Source organism: Lichenostomus cassidix, chromosome 7 (assembly GCF_008360975.1).
Source record: "Lichenostomus cassidix isolate B80296 chromosome 7, HeHo_3.0, whole genome shotgun sequence".
In the NCBI taxonomy this organism is placed as follows: Eukaryota; Metazoa; Chordata; class Aves; order Passeriformes; family Meliphagidae; genus Lichenostomus; species Lichenostomus cassidix.
In genome coordinates this window covers 5,566,074-5,589,801 of record NC_139488.1, presented here as the reverse complement: position 1 = coordinate 5,589,801, position 23,728 = coordinate 5,566,074, and the positions used below count along the sequence as shown (strand labels likewise).

The following is a 23,728-nucleotide window of genomic DNA, read 5'->3' as shown; positions in this document are numbered from 1 at the left end:
GTTGACTGGGAGGTCAAAGAGCTGCACTAGAAAATGAATGGAACCACCAAGGTGAGGATTGCATCAAGCAGGACAACACAAATTGCCCACCAAGCTAGGAAGATTTTCCACAGAGAGAGAAAAAAATATACTGGGAGAAAAGAAGACAAAGATTAAAAGACAAAGAGGTCAGAAATAAAACTTATGTCTCTGTGTAGAAGTAATTCATGTTTAATTCTCTCCTTTCACAAGACAAAGGACAAATATATCCACACACATACACAACTTAGAGCAATTAATAGTGCAGAAGGAAATAAATCTGTCAGCTCTAGACAAGGATCCCATTATTCTTACAAAATCCAAGCAAGCCTATCTTACAAGAGTTTAAACCCAAAATTTATCAAAGCACCTTCTTGAGAAGTTGAAAATTCTAACTGATACATCAAAGGCAACAGAGAAGTCATAGCACAACTAGAGACTCCAGGAAGCTAAAAACTCTACCCACAGCCAAACTGCAACTGCATTTGAGGCAAGGAATTTGAAGAGTGGAGGAGGGAATTGGGAAGTGATAAGAATAGGATGAAGTGAGTGGTCCCAATGATGCTGGTGAGACTATGTATAGAATAAGCACATGCCACAATGAATGCAGACTGCACAATCCACCCCCAGGTATCTATACATCAAGGAACCACTAGCAACATCCATGGAATTCTTCTAATTTCACCTTTTAAATGGAACCATTTTGATAGATTTATGCTGAAATGCTGGAGCAAGTTCAAATAAAAAGCCACGGCATAATCAAAACTAGAGGAACTGATATATGGAGAAAGGAAAACAGCTAAGCATGCCAAGCTTGGAAAAGGTGCATGTAATGAAGATTCTTACAGCTTACAAATATCTGAAAGATGCAGCCATTGAGGAGAGACAGCAATTAGTCAGGACAAAATGGGCTAAATTTCAAATAACACACAGGAAGCACAGTGGCAAAATAGTAATAGTTTCAGGAAATTCATCCTGGCACAAAAGTGCAACAACAGTTATTTTAAAGCACAGAGCATCCAATATAGATGCACACATTAGATCATCTCACAGGGAGTCAGTCACAGTCTATAGCTCTGTCAAAGCATAGTCAGGATCGTGCTGGATGGCTGTTGGACACAGGGGATACCCAAAGAGCCTTTTACTGTTCTTTTTTTGAGGTGAATGATGGTACCTCCTATTCCAAACCAAACTGCACAAAGGTTTGTATGGAAATACAAGTATATTGAGGACTTACAGCTATTCACTTCAATGAAAATTTTGAAGTGATTACAGCTAATAAACATGCTATTTCTAAACCTCTGAAGCGATATTATGATTCTGATACACCATATGGTTTCAGTGTATTTATACTGCACTGAGCTCTTCGGAGCCTTTCCGCGTGTCAGCTGTGACTGAGGGGTGTTCTGGGGACACACAGCAGGTTTGGGTGCTGGGGGGCTACAGGGGGACCTTAGTGGGACTTGTGGTGGGTTGTGACACTGCTGTGAGCCACCCACCCCACCCCAAGCTTCTCCACTGCCAGATTTAAGGAAATATTTCCTCAACTGAAGTCTTCTTTCCCAACCCCAATACCCAAATCAGTAATCAAATGTTGGTGTTAATTGGCAACGAATTAAATTAACCAAAATTCCCTGTGTTGAGACTGTTCTGCCAGCAACAGGAGCAGATGCTTTCCTAGAGGCAGTATTTAATTTACTAAGACCCCATTCACTTGCTAACAGCGTTGAGCTTGATCAAGACCTCCTGTGTCATTGGGAAAGTCGTAGCTGCTCTAAGAGTGCCCATTAGTAAACAAGAAATGTTGCTGAATAACACAAAATGTCACTAACTTCTTGCAACATCAATCCTGTTCTTCAGAGAGACAACAGAACCTCTGAGGAAGAAGGGCACTAAGTATTTCTTCTTTATAGGTCACTGAGCTATTAATATTTTTTACTTTTTCTCCCTCTGTTCCCATGGAGTTGTGTCATGAGACAGAAGCACAGTCATATTAACCCTACTGCAATCCTGCCATTCCATTGAAAACGTGACCTATTAGTAATTAATCTTAGAGCTGGAGGTAATAATAGTGCTCTGCACCTCAGCACCAGCACTGCTCATCCTGCATTTACAGCTCATACAAGGACCCTTGACAGGGGAGAGAGAACCAGGGGAATGTGATAGCTACCACAAAATGAGACAGGAGCTACTGACTTAGTAACCCGTGATTCACCAAAAGCTTTTTCTTCATTTCATTTCCTGCAGTTAAACACACACTTGAAGAGACAAAAGGTCCATTTTTTTCTCTCTCGATGCACACATGTGAGACTCATTAATGTTAATTGGATTTATCAACGCCTGCTGAAAAGAGAAGAAACCATATAGATTTACCATTCGCAGGGAAACAATCAAAGGAACAATTTCTTGTGCGTCTTGCTGATGAAGAGATGAAATAATGGATGAGTCACTTTACATTATTATTCAAAATTCTTAAAATAGCAGACATGAAAACACTGATTTCTGCACAGGTCATATTCATGTAAGGGACTCTTTCTAAGAATCCAATTTGAATCTTCAAGTATGGTCCTGCTTCTAATTACCCAACTCCAAGAAGAAATCCTGGTCTCTGAATTGTAATTATACAGATTTGTTGCTGTAATTCGTCAGGTGTAAAATACAAGTGCAATTTCCTCTACAACCCCACCCCCCATAGCCTTCAAAGACACACTGAACTTGAGCCATTTGATAATTTATTCCATATTGTAGCTTTCACATTTACTATGCATAAAACTTCTGACAGATTTATTTTTTTAAGAAGGCAATTATACATGGCTCTAGTTACTCTACTAACTGGTTTGAAAATAAATGCAACATTCATCTCATGGCTGCAATACAGCACTAGCCACTACCCACCTGGCCTGCAGTAACAAGAGCACTTCAAGGCAAGCTCAAAATTTCTTCTACCTGGGATGGGGATGAGGGAGAACACACACAGTCTTCACTTGCACTAATTTGCTCTGTGGGAACTTCACCAAGGTTAGTCCTCTGCTCAGCCCTGGTCACCTAAGTGGATATTCTGTATGAAGGAGGCTCCTCTTAGAGAAAGGAGAGATTCAGCCCCTCATTAGGAGTTTTGGCACTGCCTTCCTTCAGAATCATGTTTGTGTCAATAAAAACTGTAAGAAATTAATACGATGCCACACCACTGTGTTAAAAAATGGGCTTAAATATATACACCATATATATAATAACAATATTGTATATCTATAATTATATGAAAACACATATAAAAATATAAATACACCATGTGAACAGCATATAAATATATCAAAAACCATAAGCACACCACCCCCACCATGTGAAAAGATGCAAAACACCTGACCAGTTTCCTGGAAATACTCACACTGTGAAAGTGTACACTGCCCATCCCACAGTGCAAGAGCTCTGTGGGCTGAATAAGGTAAGGTTGATGGTTTGTTTCTCATTTTTCCCCTTTGAAACAATCTGCATCTCCAGTAACGCAGGAGTGTACTATATAATGCCTGTAGAAAGTGCTTGGCTGGAGTTTTCCTTGCCTCTGCATAAAGCTGCTCTAATGACAACAATTTAATTCCTCTATTGGTTGTGTTCCCAAGTACCTTTTAAGACCCTTTCCAAAATTAAGGTTATATACTCCAGCAATTTTTAATATGAAAAAGTATAATCAATAAAATACTGCTGATAGCGCACACGATTTGTGGAGAGTGAGAGCTAAATATGAATTAGTTTTGGACAAGTTCCGAGTCTATCATCTCTCTTAATTACAAGTTGGGTCATTGACTACAAATCGCATGACTCAGCTCGGGAATCCCTACAAAGAAATCCTAAGTAGATTTAATAGTTGCATTTGATTTATTTGCTCCTCAGAGCTGAAACAAGCCCTGTATTTCAGACCTCTGACGGATCAGGGGCTCCCTGGAGAACGTCAGTGCAGCACTGCTCCTGCCAGCCAGACGTCATCTGGGATGAGGGAAGCCAGGAGCACCCAGGAGCCCCAAAAGGCTGGGATCAGGGCACCACGGTGACATGTCTCACTCCCCAGGGAACCTCACTGCAGAAGATCAAATTGAAAGCCACTGTCCTACAGATCAAACGTGAAATTGTAACCTTGACTGAGGATAGAGGGACATTTAGTCCTACAATTTGCTTAAAAGCACAGTCAAGTAACTTAAGGCTGCTCAGTCAAGTTTGGGGCATCTCCAAGGATGGAGGTGCCACAGTCTCTCCTTCCAGTGCTTGACCACCTCAATTTTATTTTTCTTCCTTTCATCTGATCAGGATTTCCCATCTCTTAACTTGAGCTTCCTGCCTTCTATCATGCGCTTCCAAGACATGCCTAACTGACCAAAAATTCTCTAAGTCTGTCTGGTTTCCCCATGCAAGAACCTGAACAAACAAGGCAGACAGATAATGCCACTGCTGCCATGGATATGCTGATGAGGACAGGTGAGGCTCTCTCCAGTTCTATCATATCATTATTCACAAATGATGTGTTATCATTCCCTAAATCTACATTTCCCTGCGTGAAACACCTTGTGTGTTCTGGTTTTCTTCACACAGCCAGCTGCAGTTCCCTCTCAGACACCGGGGCACTGGAAAGCTCCACTTTTCCCTCTTTAATTCTCCATTATTTATACAGCAGGTCCACTCTGGGCACACTCCATCACCACAAGCAGTTGCCAGCAAAATGCTACAGCGACCAGGATTCACAGGACTTTTCTAATTACACTGCCATGACACTTCCATCCCCACGAGCACTCCGAGGTGTTTCATAAAGAAACCCTCAAGTATTTCTGACATGCTGCTGGTAAGAAGCTTTTCTCTCTGCTCAACGCTAGTATTACAACAGGCCATTAGTGCTACAACTCCACACACCTTTGGAAGTGGTGCTTTAAAACTGCTTTCATCTCTTTCTAATCCTTACATCTACCTGCTAGTTCATGTAAATTCACTGATTTGCCAAACAAACAGGTGTCAGATGATTCACCGGCTCATTTGCACAGCAGAAGGACAAGCAAATATTATCTTGACTTTTCTCCCTCATGAAATCTTTCCATAAAACTATCAGAAGAAAATTAGCATTGCTATTAGAAATAGCAATGCAAAGAAGCAACAAAACCCATTTATTCAGCAGTATATCCCACTGCTACCCTCAGAGTATTCTGAAGCATTAACTATATTTTAACAATGTTTCATAAACTAGCAGAATAAAAGGTATTTTGCTTTAAAAAAAGGCTACCAACAACCTTGCATTATTAGTAGAAACAGTTGTTTACTTCTCATGTAAAGGAGCATAATATCCTTTATGCAATTACATTGTTTCCAGATGTTTCTCACTTTTAAGCAAACCTAAAACCTAAAAACTTTTCTTTCACAATACATAATATTTTGTAAAAATAGGATACTAAAAAAAACCCCCCAAAAAACAGAGACTACAGCCAGAGTGTGCTATGCTGCAGGTATGTAAGAAGAATCTTTACACCAAGATTTCTGCTATAAAGGTGTTTATACCACTTCTTTACTTTGCACCCCCTTTTTTTTTTTAATTCAGAAACAAACCAAATGAGTGCTCAAAATCAAGCAGTATTAAAAAAAAATCCACAAATTTATGGACACCTACACATAGGAAATACTGCCTTTTTTAGGTTTTTTTCCAGTTATAGTCTCACAGGTCTCGGATCACAGAATCATGGAAGAGTGTGGGCTGGAATGGACCTCAAAGATCGTTTAGTTCCAATCCCACTACTATGGGCAGGAGCACCTACACTGATTTTTATTCACCATGGAAGTATGTTAACAGTTAGATGGAACAGAAGCACCTTTCCTAAGTCCAGAAACTCACTGTCACAAGGCAAAGAGGACAGATGCTGGGCAGTGCTAAGTCTGAAAGAAAACAATCTTAGCAAGATTTGGCCAATGTAGACAATCTGCTACAAAAGCTCTGTGTTGGCTGTGAGAAATCTTGCAACATGAATATTTGAGTTCAGCTGGGTCCCAGAGGAGGTAGCCTGAACACTAGCTATTTGGGGAAAGAAGCCTCTCTAAAAATATCATTTTCACACACATAAAAACATCATTTCAAAAATGCAAATCACCACAGTCAGACACAAAGCCTGACAAGTCCTAAGTCATTGGTACAAACGAAGAATGATGATGAGCTCTTAAACACAAACAAACAACAAAATCCCTCAGTTCCTCAAACCAACTCTCAACACTCTCCAAGCCATTTCCAGAATTTTAAAAGAAAACCCTGTTCTGTATCATATGCAATCAGGGAAGCAATGCCAGGTGGGAGATACAGAGATCACTCTCCAGGCATTATTTCTGGATTTGCTCTTACAGCAATTCATGGTCACACACAACTCAGATGGCTCAGAACAAACATCCTCTGCCAAGGGAATAACAAAACCCTCTGCCCCATCTGTACCCCTGCCTTGCCCAGCCCTCAAAGGAAAGGAATTATAAACATATTTTAAGAAAATAAATTAATTACACCACGAGTTAAAATCTCCCAGTTCCTGATGCCTTCAGACGGTTTCTTATCTCCATTGAACAAACAAGGTTAAACATGACAAATATTGTGCCTCCTTGTGAGTAAATGTTGTTTTGTTTACTTTGGGGTTTTTTAAACAACAGTAAGACACAGCTCATCATATACCAGTCTCTCAAGAATGCTGGGGGAAAAGCATTTGTTCTTGCTCCAAAAATGTGTGGAAAAATAAAAGGGTCTGACTAGTATTTGTTTACAAAGGACTGGCCAGATAATGCCAAATTAGCAAGGCTCAATCCCTCTCCCATGTTTACATTTGAATCACAAGTGAGTAAACAAAAAAAAAAAAAAATCAACTCACTTTCCACCACCACCAGGCAGCATCAAAGCATCTGTCCTATAAATAATTATTAATTGCATTGAGATACTAAATAATAGGAAAGGCTCTAGATTGATTTTGTGGGATTCTTTAAACTCAACCCTACCTCCATTTTAAGATGCATCTATTCAATGGCTTTGATTTTTGCAGAGAATAATTGTTCCTGTTGGCACACCTAAATGCAATTCAAAAAAGGAAATATTGCAATTGTCACCAGTTAGGGGCATCAGAGATTTGGCAGCTAGTCAAGTCCTACAAAAAAACCCCACTGTGCTAAACTAAGAGACGACTCACTACTCAGTGTCCTCTAGATCCACCACTCAGAATCAACTATTTTTTTTCAACAGTGAAAAAGGGAAAAAACTATTTTTTTCAACTGTGAATCCCTGCTGACAGGAAGGTCAGGAAACCTGAATTTTCCCAGAGCCTACGGGAAAGGCAAGACTTTTGGGATTTCAACCTATGCCTTGAAAAGGTGTAATGAGTTTAAAGACTTCAAAAGTATCTGTGGTTATGAAAATACAGGAGCCAACTTGCTGTTTTCCAGTTAGCAACGGGGTAGAACAACATGTTAGCAACACGGCTTTCTAAGAGTGAGCGACGTGTTAAAATTAATGTTGTGCATCTCAGAGCTAAGAGATTGCCACGGATATTTGCATCAGAAAATAGTCAAGGCACGGGCTCCTCTCAGACTAACTCTTTAAGGCCTTGATCTGAAAAAACTAAACAAGTGTACTAATTTAACCATGGTAATAGTCTAATTACATCCAACAGAATACCGATGTGTTTGAAGCTTACCATGCATTTAATAAGCTTGTACAGTACAAAAGTCTGCTCAGTAATAGCTCGGAAGCAGAAGCTGCCCCAGTTTAAATCTGCTGCACGCTGGACTCCAGCTCCTGCTATTTTTTGGACCAGGTGATGGACTCACACAGAGTCTGAGGGACACAGGAGTGCTGTACCTCACTGCACGAGGCTTGAGAGCTCTGCAAATTGCTCTGGAAATGCACTGAAATTATGACAGCTTCCTGTTAACTCACTAAAACAAGCCTGCTGATAATGCTTTCAACCAGTACTCTTACAGGAAGCCTCATAAAAATAAACCATGTTGCTTGAGTTCAAACAAATGGACTCTAGAAGTAGGAAACAGTTATGATTTTATTCTTCCTCACACTTTACCAGTTTATTTTGTTGTCTTCTAAGTGGCTGGTTTTCAAACAAGACTTAAGTAACGTTTATTAATTATTAAAATTAAATTAGGCAGAATTTATTTTGCCAGTTTAATATCTTAATGAGTTAGGGCTGTTCAGCTTCTCTCACAGAAAAGATGGAATATTTTCAAGATCCAAACTTAGGTAAAAAAAGACATTAGCAGATCCACAGAGAACAAAACCACTGAACACAGTAACAGGTGATTTTTCTCCCTTAACTAATTCAACTCTGGCCTAGCAACTCAACCCTACAAACTCTGCAACATTAAAGACAAAAAATGATGAATTGTAAGGGTTCTATTAAATTCTGCTTCTGTAAGATAGAATTAAAAAATTACCCTCCAGCTACCAGTAATATACAATATGGCAAGCAGAACTGTAGCATATCTGTTTACCAGTATTTAAGATAAACCTATGGTAAGTATTGTTTATTTTATATGTGTATTAGATAGTTTGAAATCAATGGACATTTACCCAGATCATACAGAATTACAACTGAAGTATTCACCAGGAAATGTTTCAGAAGTAGTTTATTGCTTTCTTCCTGTAGTAGGGAATGGATATTTATAATAGAAATTCTCATAAAATACATTTTTATGTCCACCCCAACATATTTACTTTAGTTGATGTGGGAACACAGAAGTATCCTCTGAAGTGTAAAAGAGCTAAAGACAGCAGACAGCCTGAACGACAGATGGCACTTTCAGAGGGCACTAGTGTGACAGTATTTGAACTCCATGGAGTTTTCATAGAAGTAGAAGCATGCTCTAGGACTTACAAAAGGAGTTATAAATAAATTAATAAATTTATTAATTAATTAATCTCCCTGCAGCCATAGCCAAGCTGGCTGGGAGGCATGAAGCTGTACTACATGGTAGCCACCTGAAGTTCATGAGATCGTGTTCTCCACAAGGCTTATGGCATTGAGTTCAGAGTTTAATTCCAGTTTTAAATAGTTTGTGACTGTCTGACTTGGACCTGGGGATTCTCTTTCCATTCTACCCCTGGGTCCCTGTGCACATACTTTTAACCAAAGTACAAACCTACATATATATACATATATAGAGGTCACTGTTAGCCACAATTATAGATTTTGGGGTTTGGTCTGTTTGGTCCTTTAACCAACTGTTTGTCAGGACATTCCTAACCTTACCTCCATTCCATCTGTGTCAACAAGACACCTGAAACTAGAATTACAGTAGCAATTTACACCATGTAGAGGTCTAAACTTTTTCCCTGACCTTCTCAGCCAAGTGACAGAACGTTACTCGCTGTGATGACCAGCAGGGAAAATAAATGTATTTGTCCAATCTAAAGAAGTGAAGGAGCCCTACCTGGCCAGTCCTCCACCACTGAGAATCTCAAGGAAACAGAGCCATTTACACCAGTGCAATATCTTAAGGTGAAATCGCAGATATTCAGTCACCAGCCATGTACCAGCTACTCAGAAGACCAAAGAGTCAGTTCTCTTCCTGACCAACCAAAAATGGTATGTATTAACTAAGGATAAACACCTTAAAATTGTTGGGTTTACATCCTGAAAGACATTTTAAGGATTTAAAAAATCACCTGTGGTTGCGACTCCAAACAACTGATTTCTCTCTCCAGAGAGCTATTTTTTCATACACGTTTCAATACTTTTTTGAGATTATAAACTGCAAGACAGCAGCCACAGCAAGGAAGATGAATTACGAAGACAGACTACTGTAATTTGGCCTCAATAACATAAGGCCTAAAAAAATAACAGTGTAAGTGCATTAAAAGTTCACAACCATGGGAAAAACAAAGAGTTTGTAGCAAAAGAATTTCTAGAAACTACTACAACTAAAAAGAACAGCATTGGGAAAAGCTTCATAGCCACCAAGTGTGAACCCTGACATGAATTGGCCAAGCAATCAGGCCAATACTCATCAATTCAAACAACAAAAAGCATGAAAATGCAGAAGGAGCACTAGAAATTTGGAGCATCATTGCATAGTACTGACCCACATGGTAAGTTTTGAGTTTCTTGTTCGCCATCTGCCACACAAAGACCAGACAGCAGCTGGTTCACTTAGACAGCACTCCAGCAACAAAAAAATCCCTTCCACAGAGCTGCCATGGAGCACTCCAGTGGCAGATCAGCTATTGTTAGGAGACTGTGCATATTTGAAGGATACTTCAGGCAATAGAAACTGCAGGGGAGAAGATAAAGCCTTACCCAACAGCCCAAACACCACCAATTTCTTTCAACCATACTGCTACATTTGGTGAAGTTACTGTTTAGTAAGAGTTTGGAGGCTACTCTTCCACATGAGCCTGTTTCCAATCAACTCATTATTCAGATTTATTTCCCTGATGAGGAGTAGCAGATTACAATTGGGTAAGGGAGTCCCAGCCCCACAGTTACCCAGTGTGCCTGGGGGAGCACATGCACTAGGTACAGCTGTGCTAAATACACATTCCTTCATTTCCCACCACCACCTCACTAAAGGTTCATTCACAAGCACTTTTGCTCATTTTATTTAATTGAAAAAGTAAGTTTTTACAGTAACCTGTTTTCTCAGTTACCTAAATCCACCCTTTCCTTTGCTCCCTCTTGTGCCTTTCACGTCTCTCTGAGCTCAGGTTTTCCCCATGCCTTCTCGTGAGGAAAAGAACCGTGGCCTTCCCCATCCCTCTCCTACTTCGTTCCTTTATCCCTCACTCACTTCTCTCCCCCTCCCAAATAACCCCATCTCAAAGCCCTGCACTCAGCAGGCATTTCAGATAGATGTGCCTCAGAGAAAGACAAGGCAATAGAAGCTCTGTCATTCCATCTTTTCTACCAAAAAGTAGAAAATGTTCTGATGTTCTCCACTGAGAGGCTTTTATAGAAGGCCAAAGCTTTGTGCTTCATGTTCCCTACCAGCTGACCAAAGGTTTGTAAGCTCTTTGTTCCTGCTACATTCTGGGAGTTTTGAACCAAAACTTCATAAAGCTTTAAATGACTAACTCTGTGTGAAACAGGATGCAGGCAGAGGACAAACATGTAAGGATCACCTGCAGAGGCAAACTATCAGGGAAAAAGATCTCTCAGTGACCTCTCCTGAGCAAAGAAAAAAAAAGTGAGTTTCAGGGGAATACCAAGTCACTCCAGAATGGGACAGTAGCCAAAGAGTCCAAGGAGCTTTCTCCCCTGAAACCTAATCAGCTCCAGATTTGAAGATACACTACATAAAATTATCTCAAAACTACAACTTCGTCATCTGACTTGATCCAGCACTTTTCTACTTGCTGTGAAATTCTACTGTAGCACTTACAGTCACCTTTATTTCTAGACAGAGTGTGGTAGCAGAACCCCAAAGGAGAATCAAAACTTAACAAATGCAAGTTTTGCACATAAGCAATTCTACACAATCCAAGGAGAGGCTGTTTTCAGGTTCTCCTCAGTTTATGAGGAAGCAGTGATTTTAGAAAGCTTGGAGCACAGATGAAGAGACAATGACTGCTTTACAACAAAACAGGAAGATATGTCTGAGTCAGAGAAGCTTCAAAATTTCTGATTTTTAGCTTTACAGATTGCTGTTTCTCCTGGTCTTATTCTAGGATGGAAGACACCAAGATCCACCATACAATAAAGGCTATGCTCTTATTGGAATTGTTAAAGCTTTATTCCAGCTTATACTAATTAATATTTTCGCCCTTCTAAGTCTGAAAAGCCTGTTTCCAGGCTCTTAACCCTGTTCAAGTGAAAGTGACCAATCCTCTGAAAGAATGGAGCACCTGATTCTCCCATTGAAACTGACACAAATGTACTTCAGCACCTCAGAACTGTCAGTCTGTGCTACCAATGCCCTACATCACAACCCAACGGGATCTTTACCTCCTATAAATCAAAAAAACAGCCCAAACAGAAATACAAGTCTGATGCCTGCATCTATACCATTTATTTCATGGGGAAGGATTTCATTTTGCTGTCCACAGAGCCAGTATCAAGAACCCTTCAACCCAGCAAAAACTTTGCCAGGGCTCACTGCCCACACAGAAGCTGTCAAACTAAGGGCTCTCATGGCACTCCAACAGCCAGCACTGCCTTGTCTCCCCTCACATATATTCTATCTCACTGAAGAGCAGGGTTGGGTTAATTTTTTTCCCAGAGTACATTTTTTTCCAGAGTATGAGCACTTCAAAGCCCATACAGTAATTTTTTATTTGAATTTGAAGTTAGCACCAGTCTTCCCCAAAATATTTTGGTCGCTAATAATTTTATCAGTAAATAAATTAAGCAGGAATATTGCGAATACATGGCTGTGCTTTTCTGCCAAGGGAAAAAAAAATATAAAATAAAATGCTGTTGAAGCAGAATCCATTATGAACTGTAAGACAATACACAGTCCAAAAGTTACATCAGAGTATTCTCAGTCCTGCCAAATGCATCTTTACTGAAATTGTTTAGTAGGAAGAAGGTGATGTATCATGCCATTATTTGAAATGTAGCAAATATTTCTGCAGTAAGTCTTGGATTTGAAACTGTAACAGTGAAATATTACACACATATTGCCATCTCATGGATACTACAAATACTTGTTTAAAATTCCACTAACACAATCCCTAACAGAAAAATATGCAGAATCCACAGCAGAAAAAAATGGTAAAGATTTACAACGTGAAAGCAGGAACTTCACGTTTGAAACAGTCCAAAAATCTGCCTCAGAATCTCTCGTAGTAGTTACTATTTTTATGACTTGGCTCAGACTTGCTTTAATCTCTTTATTTAGGGAGAAATTGCAAGCTTGCCAACTCCAGCAAATGTTAAGTACTTCAGTAAATTCCCCATCAATATAGGTCGTGCATTCGAGGGAACAAGAATGTGGTGAGTAAGTTCTGCTCCATCTCCTCCACGGGGGATTTCGGAATAAGGCAGTGATGGGAGAGAGAGATAAACAACGTGGCTAAGCCCCTCTTTCAGCTCCATCCTCCTCTCCAGACATCTGTCCACACCGTGTTGTGCCGTGATTGAGATGTTACGTGATGCAGCTCACCCAGCCTGCCGTTATCCCTCATCCCTTTTATCTGAGCAGGCAGGAGAGCACATGTATCGCCAAGGCTACTGCGTCGTCACTCTTCCATTAAAGTTCACTAACAGCACGAAGCGAGTCCAAGCGAGTCAGCAAAACCATAGGGAACCCAACAGATGTAAAGATACCTAAGTATGGAGGATGAATTCAGAAACAGTCTGAACAGCCTGCACAGACTTTTCGGAGCATCTAAGCCAAACTGCCTAAAACCGCTAAGTCCTGTCAAACCCTGAGTTTTGCTTTTAAAAAGAACTTGGCAGGTAACAAACCAAACCGCGGCTCGTTTCTCACGCTGCGCTCGAACACACACATCTCTCTACCCAAAGGACGAGCCAAGAGGCAAGTTTCGGGTCCCTTCCCGCGCCGCCCCGGGCGGGAGCTGCGGCTGTCCCCGCACGGGGGGACAGGACAGGGCGGGCGGTCACCGCGGAGCCCCCGCAACGGGGGACGCGCTCAGCCGAGCGGCTGCCGCTCCAGCCGAGCTGCCGTGCGCTGCGGAGCCCCGGCCCTGCGCTGCCCGCCCCGAGGCGAGGCTCCCCGGTGTGCCCCTCCGCCCGCAGCCGCCGCGCCGGCAGCCCGGAGGGACACCGCAGCGCTGCCCGGCCGGCAGCCCAGGGCACCGCGGCCGCACGGCAGGGGCGGGCGGCCCCCGGCTCCGCTGCCCGGAGCCGCTGCGAGGAGAAGGAGAAGGAGGAAAGGGGAGGCGAGGGAAGAAGCCATTACCAGAGTTTTGTTCCCGTTCTTGCTGAGGGGGCCGCGGAAAACTCCCTTGATGTTGCGAAAGTGCCCGTTGCTGAGGTGCGCGGAGCTGATGACAATGTAGTAGCACTCCATGGGGCCGGGGCCGCCTCCTCAGGCCGGGCTCGGCGGAGCTGGGCGGGGAGGGCCGGGGCCGGCGGCGCCGGGGCCGGCGGAGGGGCGGGGGGCCGGGGGTGCGGCCCCTCAGGCGCGGCGCGGCCGCGGGAGGAGGCTGCGCGGCGGGGCGGCCGCGGCGGAGCCGAGCGAGCTGCCGCCGCCGCTGGCAGGCATAGTGCTATTATAGCGAGCAGCCTTGCCGGTCGGCTGCACTGAGCCAATGGCAGGGAGCCACTGGGCTGGTACCGAGCGCTGTCAGAGGAGGACATCTGTCACACGCCGCCTCCACCGCCACCCACCGCCCCACGCCCCGCTGCCCCCGCCGCGGACGGGCCGGCGGCAGGTAAAGGGGGACGGGCGGGGGGAGAGGGCAGAGCGGCACCCCGACCGCAGCGAGCCCCGCGGGTGGGCTGCGCCCTCCTTTTTCCGGGGGTGGGGACGACGACGAGTGTGGATCCTCCGGGATTTGAGGGGGGCCGGGGGGTGGGAACGGAGAGATGCCCGGGGTGCGACGCCCCCAGCCCAACGCTCCCGCCCCCCGCCTCCTCCGAGCAGCCCCCGCGCCCTCCGCCGCACCCTGTTTTGTTGTTTCATGTTTCTCTAACACCAACTCACAGGCACCTGCACCTGCCCGGCCCGGAGCAGCCCCCCCGCTCCCGGGGCTCCATCCATCGCCGCCCCCGCCCGCTGCTCTGGGCTCCTCTGGCCCGTGACGGCGTAATTGGGTGAAACCGGCCATTTCTCATCCCCGCTCGGGGTAAGCTCCATCCCGCCCTTTGCCGGGCTGCGGCCGCCGCAGCCCATCCCTCCGCATCCCGCCCGGCAAGCTGCAGGATCGGCAGCGGGCTGGCAAAACTTCTGGGTCACGGCGTCGGGAAGCGCTGGGGCCGCATCCCCCCTCTTTGGGGTGCTGCATCCCCCCTCCCGGGGCTCCCGCATCCCTCCTTGGGGTGCCGCATTCCCCCTTCCCGGAGCGCCTGCATCCCTCCTCCTTGGGGTGCCGCATCCCCCTTTGCCGGTGTGCCTGCATCTCTCCTCCTAGGGGTGCCGCATCCCCCCTTCCCGGGTTAATCCCCCGTCTTCCCCGCGGTTACTCACGGTTCTCCCGGCCCGGGGCCGCCGGCGGAGGTGGCTCTGCCCACCCGGCCTCGCAGGGCTTCGGCGTCTGCAAGGAAAAGGACAACAACCATGGTTTCTCGCAGGCTCTGGCGCAGCCTCTGCGATCCTCACCCTCAACGCCCGTACAATGTGCTCGCTCAGTTCTACAAAGCCCCCAGCAAACTGGATTAAAAACCATTAGGTACATCAGCATGGGGTGGCTGTAGCATACCCCTGCTCCTTCCTCAGCATGTGTTCCTTTCTTTTTGCAGCACACAAATCGGAGCTGGCTTCCAGGAGCAGAATTTGTCACCGTGTAAGATGTGCTCAAGAAAGATGCTTAAGTGTGGTTTGTTGGTTTTGTTGGGTTTTTTCCCCCCATAAGATATCTGTGATTTACAGCTTTCTCATGTGAGGTGTGAAACACTTAGCTGGCACATCTTCCAACCTGCTTTACCTTTATTCTGGATTGTAAAAATCAAGATTGATGGGATGAAATTCCAGTGCCAGAAGAGGGAACACCTTAGAAAAGAAGCCCAGAAACATGATGTAACATCTGAACACGTCTCTTAGTCAGCATTTACTGCTGGCAACACAATACCACTGTCCTATCATCCTGTCCTCCAAAACAGATGAGCTGCTGCCAGAAAATTCAGGATGGGGACACATACCAACACTTCCCTGGCAGAAATCGTCTCAGGTGTTTGCATCCTTGCTGAAGGAAGCCCCAGTTGTTGAGAGGTGCCTCCTTCTGATAAGCATTTTCCATCATTACCTCCATTTGTATACAGTGAATAGTAAAGTTTGACAGCTGTCACTCATCCTTTAGCATTTTCAGTACTTAGGAAGGAATTACGGAAATGGCAAAAGTGGAAAGTTGTGACAGCTGAGACACAGGTGAGAGATCAGAATTTGCTGCTTCTCGTTACAGCCAAAAAAAGAGTGTGATAATGTTCACGCACAGTAACGCGATTTTTCTGGTTATGAGGATGTACGTGTACATCTAGAAATAACCAGCAAGTTCGTTGCCATGTGAAAATCAAGTCAATATTATAAATACCTGATAAATTTAACAACACAGCACATTGAAGGCCTGGTTCCTGTTTCAGACAGGATCACGGGTGTGGTTCTCTTTCCAAAATGTCAGAAGTTTAGGTAGGACAGAGTAATGAAAAGAGATGAAATTATGCAAGAAATAAAATAAGGCAGCTCTTTCCTGGGAATAGATATATTCCAACTTGGACTAGAACAATTTTTTCAACCTTCTAAATAGAACGTTACTGCTATGTGAGGACCCTTCTGCAAGGGAGTGAAACTCCACACATCCACCATTTCAGAGAATGGGAACCTTTTTATCTGAAATCCTTGCACAGACACATTGCTGACACATTTCCTCACACCTGCTATGCCATACCCTGGCCCTTTCAGGGTTATACACCTGCTCTCTGGCCTTTCAGAGACATGCAGGCAGTGCTTGCATGCTCTTGTTAAGAGTCCAAGGTCTTGGGAACATCTCCTTGTGGCAACAGAGAAATAACCTACTCTGGTGGCTCAGGTTTCAAAGGCTCAACCTGCTCTGTACCAAACAGAAACGACCAACAGCATTAAAAGCTGCTGTAGCTTCTGCTCATAAAGATCACTGTCCTCCTCTATGAAGGGAGGAAAAAAAACAATAAACAATTAAAGACCACTTGATTCCTCCAAAGTAGTACGAAATAACATCTAACAAGTGAAATATACATTTTCTAGTCCTACTTTTTCTGGTTGGCCTTTTTTTTGGCTGATCTCTGATGCTTTGCTATCTTAACCCTTCACCTAAGTTTTCCCACCTTGTTCTGTTTATTATGATCCCACAGGCTCAAGATGCTGCTTCCTTCCCAAATCTTTTAATAAATTGCTAATTTCATCAATCCCTAACCCTATGGCTCCTGCCTACCATCAGTCTTACCTATTTTTATCTTTATCCTGTTCTCCTGGGTAAGTATCTGGGGTTTCAGCTGTGTATATTGCTATTTATTCAAGCCTCTGCCATATAATAATAACCAGTGTGGCTTATTTACTCATTCTATTACTCTCCGATTTGGGAAAAATCTCCAAGGAGTTATTCCTATATAAAATCACAAATATCAACTCAAGAAACAGGCTGTGGACTTGAGAGACTTTCTGGAAAACTTGTGAATGACAATCCAGTGAAAAATTAAACTACTTCATAAGTGTTGCACTGTTTTTCTGCCCGTGAGAATACTCAGTATTCTGCATTCTAATATTTAATAATATTCTTTATTCAATAAATAGTCCTGGCATAACCCAGAAAGAAATATTCAAGAGTATAAACAATTCTCTTTTGATTAACAGGCTTTAAAGCATGGCACGGTGTATTTGTTACTAACATATCCTGAGAAATCATTCACTCTCTCCTGAAACACATCCTTCAAGGGTAGAAAGGAATCTCTGTGCTCAAGTCACAAGAAATTCTATTAAGCTCCCATAGCAATTCTCATTCAATTCAACAAAATTCAGTTTATCCTAAGAGTATCTCCCTGTAAGTAATCTGCTGAGACACACCTTTTTACCATCTCCTGCACCTTCACCCTCCTTGTATTGCTCTTTTTTTTTGTTCCCCTTTTCACTTAGCCCTGGCTGTTGCTCCTTATTTCAGATGTCCATCATCCTTGCATTAAGCGGAAGGAAAACCAGGAGTATCCTGTGTACTTTTCAGAGGCCATTATGGGGTAATGCACATTATACACTCTATTACAACTGCATTCATTCATCAGCTCTGGGGGTGGTGCAGCAGGAAAAAGAGGAAACTGGGACACTCTGGTAGCCTAGTTCCCAGCACATCCTTCATTGTGTGTGAAGAGTATCAGAGTGGGCTCCCTGTTCCAACACTTGAGCTGAGTGGAGCTCTGCTATCACAAAGCTGAGGAAAGGCAGAAGTGCCTTAAAGCCCTACAACATGCAGTCTAATCGTGGGCTGTAGCCTGCAGCCCCCAAAATTTTGTCACAGAAAGAGGACTGGGAAGGCTTAAACTAGTGTTTCTGCTCAATCTTGAAAGCAGCAGCAAAGGTTTATTAAAACATACTCAGGGTTTTTTTCTTCGCTCCTTCAGCCCTCCAAGGCACATGATTTTGTACCACAGTTTATTCAGAACAGCTCCAGGAAAAGTCTTGTCCAGCAAGAATTATTCCCTTCCTCTTTTCACATGTAGCATCTGTATCTAGCACCACATTCCTGTGTGAAGAAATGCAAACATTTTCTGCCCCTGCTCTTCCCAATTACCAATATTACCAGTGTCTGCTTTAGGATACTATTGGGAAAAACTTTGTTGTTACTGGATATAATACACCATTCTCTGTATCTTCCCTTCTTAATTATGCTGCAGAATTTCCCCAACAGTATGTGCACACTGCATCTTTTTGTTTTTTTCCCTAAACCCTTCCTAACATAAAAAAACAAAACCAGACAAATAAAAATTTAAAATCAAATTGAAAATAACACACTGAATATGAAGTGACACCAACAAGTAACTGATGTACTACAATACTATTAAACAGCAGATTTTTACAAAGACCAGAAAACACCTGATGATCCAATCCAAAGTGCAAGAAACTTCTGCAAAAATCACTCTTTTGCCCATTTCAAACACTGAAAATTCAATTCACTTTTCCACGTTAAAAATTGCCTTAGAAGCAAATCCTCTGTCAAATGGAGTGGCTCTATGTGAAAAGCAAATGGAGCTAGCAGCTGGAAAAATGAATTCCCAAAACAGTCTGTCACGGAATTGTGGTTTCCCAGTATCCATTCAAACCAAACATCCAAGTCAAAGCCAAACAGAATAAATGAAATTAAATTATCAAAAATCATAACAAAAAAATTTGGTTCTTTCATGTTAAAGGCAATGCCTTCATCTCTAGTGGAAGGTGTACCTGCATGTGGCAGGGGAATCTTTAGGTGGTTTTGGTTTTTTTAGATGGTCTTTTTAAGTTGGTCTTTAAAGCCTCTTCCAACCCAAACCATTCCATGACTTTTCCCAATAAAATCCTCTTCCATTTCACTTCTCTAACAATCTAGCACAATAGTGTAAGGAGCAATCTTACAGTGACAGCACAAAAAACCTCAGTAAAAGAAAAAAAAAAAAAATATATATATACCCTTTCATAAATCAAAAAGCAAAAGCCAGAAGACCACAGAATGGCTGCACTTGCACCAAGCCACCAGCCAAAACTCACTAAAATCCAGCAGGCAAGGTACATAACTAGCATTACATTAAAGCAAGCTACATATTAATTCCGTAAACAAAATCCAAAGAGATTTCAAGCAGCCATTCTCTCTCTGGTACTTTTTCTGGAAAGGGAGTTGGCTACATAACAAGCACAAACTTTTCATTTTTACCAATTGTTTTTTTAAATTAATTTTATCCAGTTAAATCTTGCTTTGTTAAAAAACACATTTCCAAGATACTTAAGGAATGAAAAGCTTTTAACAAAAATAAACAAGGCATTAGGGGAAAACCTGATAGAAGGAAAATCACAAATAAATAGGAAAATGGTAAATTTTGAGATCTAGGACAGATGATTTGTGGCCATTTATCACTAACAGATTATTTCCCCTGCCAATGTCCACACAATTGTTTTCCAGAGTTAAAAAATCTGGAGTCTAAAGAATTGATCAAAAGTCTTCCACAGTCAATTAGAAACTTCACCTCAGTGAGCCTGGGCTGGAGCAGGAGCATTTCCGTGGGAAGAAGTCCCTAAGTTCACACCAGGAATTGGCATTAGCTCCAAGCTTTTCCACTGGGTGGTGGTAATGAGATCAAGAAGTTCTGAACTGGTGGCAGAACTCAGAACAGCACCAGTATTCACTCATTTCTGTGCTCAGTCAGTCATTCTGTCTCTCCCTCTGTACCCATGCCACACTGGAAATCTAGTGCCACAGTAAGGAAAGGACAAATAGAATAGTTTTTAAAATTTTTAAGGGCTGGACTGTAAAATTAAGATTAACGCTGTTTGCTGCTTTAGCATTCAGTTCAACAACATCATTTTCTCAGTGTAAAAGCTGAAGAGAGTTGAGGTGAGAGAGATTACAGGTCAGAAAATAGCACTATTTATTCCTGAATGAGCAAGGATAAATTAGAGACCCACTGGAGAAAAAAAACCCTCCAGAGATTCATACTGTAATACATTTCATCGAGTTCAATATCTGACATGCTATGATGGCTTCCTTTTTCATGTGATCTGTAATTGTCACAGAAAAGAATGGAAATTAAATTAAAAATGTTGTGTTTGCCTTCCCAACATTACACATTTCAGTGAGATCCATTTTTCAAAATGGGAATGTTTGGCATCATGTGAAAATCAAAGCCCTTTACAATATTTATGGTTACGACCTCCCAGTTTAAGACACAATAAATCACACCAGGCATTAACTGGTTCACTTTCACAGGGCACTTGTAACAGTACCAAAACACAATACACTATTAAGCACATACTGGGGAAGGATATTTCTAATATTGTATAATACAATGCATTGCTATGATTTTAAAACCACACCGTTTTTATGAATTATGATTTAAATACTAATAGATACACGCAGTCCAGTAATAGTCTTAAAGTGCTTATTATGGCCCTCCTGAGTGATGCTTGACACTCTCAGCTCACAGTCTGAGAGGCCCTATTTATCCATTACAACCATTTTTTTCCCTGTTAACTAATGATTTACCAGCTTGTCTGCTGTAGCAAAAGAATATAATTACAAATAGGCACATTAAAATACCATCAAAAGTATTTAATCCAACTTTCAAAATATTAATAAGTTATGTGCTTCATTAAAGATAACCATATCAAAATAGCTGGAGTACATAATAGATTACTAGCCTGAGAAAAAATCATGCTAAGAAACGAAGTCAGTATTGCTCCAGAAGTAGGGAAGATTTCCAAAGCCCAGTGTATCTGGTTTGCTATTTGGACAATTAAAAAATGTCTGCATAATTCATTTAATTAAGTAAGAACTTACTCATTACTTCAAGCTATATCAATCATGCTAAGTTTTACCAAATGTACATTTCCTAGAGTATCTGTGAGACCTGTGTGATCAGAAGACAAGGCAAAATGCTATTAACAGCAACATGCAGACAACTGCCATGGGTAAGCTACAAATCTGTGTCCAAACAGCAACATGAGCACTTGTTTCTTCAATTTTTGAGGTGCCTTGGAGTCATGTTGCTCTTGGATTGCTGAGCCCTGAATTAACAAGCCTTCTTGTCTACATGATGGGGGGATGAAGTATCATTACTATTACTGACTATACATTAACTTAATTAAAATAATGAGCTCTCTGAAAAAAATTTATTATTAGAGTGAGAAAAGTCTCATTCCATGATTTTTCTGCTCTACAGCTATGTTCACATGGCGTTTTACTTCAACAGGTACGTGGGAAGGGTCATCAGAGATAAATCTTCTTCAGTTTTAAAAGACTTTCTTCTACTTCCTTCTTTCTATAATCATGATGCAATGTATGCATGCATAGATAGATAGACAGATAGATGCCTAATTTTCTACTTTTATTATTACTATGTACACACCAATGTCACTTGGCATACTTCTGTAACTGCATATTATGTTTTCTCCACATAAACCTGAATTTAATACAAGGTATTTATTATCTAGACCTACACTCAAAATAATGTATATTTGCTTTTACAGAATTTCAATACTGACACCTCCTAAATATATGAAATCACCCTTGGACTAACCTTAACATCAGCATTCCCACTAGAACCAGTGACCCTAATGCATTCTAAACGCCTGAAGTTAAGAGGAAAAGAAAGTATAAAGTGTTTTAAAAGTCAAAACAAAACTGAACTATTCCCTGGGAACCCATGTGCTGCAGTCTTTACAGGAAAATGCATTTGCTGTAAAAAACAGCCAAACCAAGAAAACATGCAGAAAGAAAAATATCTGTACTCAAATTCTCACCACACTGGAAGGAATAAGATTATGTTTGAACTTGCTGGTCTTGATTCAGCTTGAAAGCAAGAAAAAAACACCAACAAAACAACAACCAATCAAAACCCCGACCTAAACAACAAAATACCTAAAACAACAAAAATACCTCAACCCTATTTGTTTTGAAGGCCATCCTGGAATCTGTACCTGGTATTTATTAAGCCTGAGCCTGGTAGACTCAGCCACTGCCAGACTGTCCATCGCCCCCTCATGATACCTAAATTTGCCATTTTAAAATGTTTTTGGTGCTACCATTTCATCAGCTGGAAATCCCCATCAATTATTTGACCTAACACTGGAATAAAATAATCTTCAAGCTTTTTCTCCCTCCTTATAAATACTCATGCTTTGCTGCAAGACACTGAGGTCTCTGTAGCTTCTGCTGGTAAAGCTTTATTGTCATTACTTTAATGCTTGAACATAAATTGATTCCTTGAGCTCCCTAGTTATTTTTGTAGATCTTCTCTAAATTCCCTCTGCTCACTTTCCAGAGCAAATAATTCCCTTATAAAAGTGTATTTGTATCCAAATGACCAAAAGTGTAATCTACTTGCAGGCAGATAATATTTAAAGATCAACCCTTAAAGACAGCAATTTAAGTTTTTTGATTGGATACTCATCTCCATTATGCCCTCCATGTTATTTTCAGAAAGTGAAACATGGATTAGTTTTGTAATAACACCATAAAGGTTGAAAAGCAGGAAAATTGTCTCACTGAGGGACTTTGAGAATAAAAATAACGTTCAGGCAATGCCACTGCAGAAATGAGCTTGAATATAAGATGCAGGGCACACGTCTAGCTCTGTGCTGTTGCTCCTTGATAGTCTCCTTCATCTCTCTGGCTTTCCACCCGTGGAGGCTCTCAGTGTGGACTGGCAGAGACACTCCAGGCTGCCCTTGCACTCTCCTCTCATGGCTGGCAAGCCCATCCTGTCTTTCTCATCACTACCACACTCCTCACACCCACAATTTGCTCTTCTCATTGCTTAAATCCCAGAGCAGTCAATTCTTCGACTGTAACTGATGCTTCATTTTGCAAAGTGTGTTTTCTTATCATTTCTCATCTGCAGTTTGCTCGCCCTTCAGATGAGGAACTAACGAGAAAGCCGAGAGAAAACCAAATACTATTTGTATTAATTTATTAGCAGGAAGCCAATTTTTGCTCAATATTGCAACCCTGTATTTTGGATTTAACAGAACATTCCTCAAACTGAAGGCCAGCAGTGAAGTAAGTGGATTTTGGACAAAGCATTTTCTGTCCTTGTGAAAACAGCAGCAGGAAACAAACTCCAGTGGTCAAAATTGGATCATAAAGATGAAAAACCGTATGTGTTTCTGGTCTTTAAATTGCTACTCTACAGAGTGATAAGACACATCATATAGAACCTTATCAGGATTTAATTTCCTAACAGAAATGAGAAAGGAATGTGCAAAGCCCCTCTTCCATGATCTAGCATTAGATTGCAGTACATGATAAAAATATCTTAATGGGCGTATACCTAAGGAAGATAACATTCCATCTCTTCTTCCTGAAGATGCTTTCTATATACAAATCCTTTTAAAAATAGCGTATTTCTGGTTTGCTGTGCATGACTGTCTTCTTCAGGGA

The 23,728-nt window shown here is 41.9% G+C and overlaps 1 protein-coding gene across 4 annotated transcripts in view; it reads right to left on the bottom strand.

The window, feature by feature from the left end:
• The window catches only part of ZNF804A (zinc finger protein 804A), a 361,702-nt gene that overhangs the window by 131,948 nt on the left and 206,026 nt on the right, over positions 1 to 23,728 (bottom strand). For 3 of the 4 annotated variants that reach the window (XM_085065957.1, XM_085065958.1, XM_085065960.1), the window contains one exon: positions 15,112 to 15,178. In XM_085065957.1, coding sequence (XP_084922083.1) covers positions 15,112 to 15,178 — 67 coding nt within the window. Of the gene's footprint in view, positions 1 to 13,881; positions 14,056 to 15,111; positions 15,179 to 23,728 lie in introns of those variants that run through there. The other variant, XM_085065961.1, reaches the window with a different exon arrangement.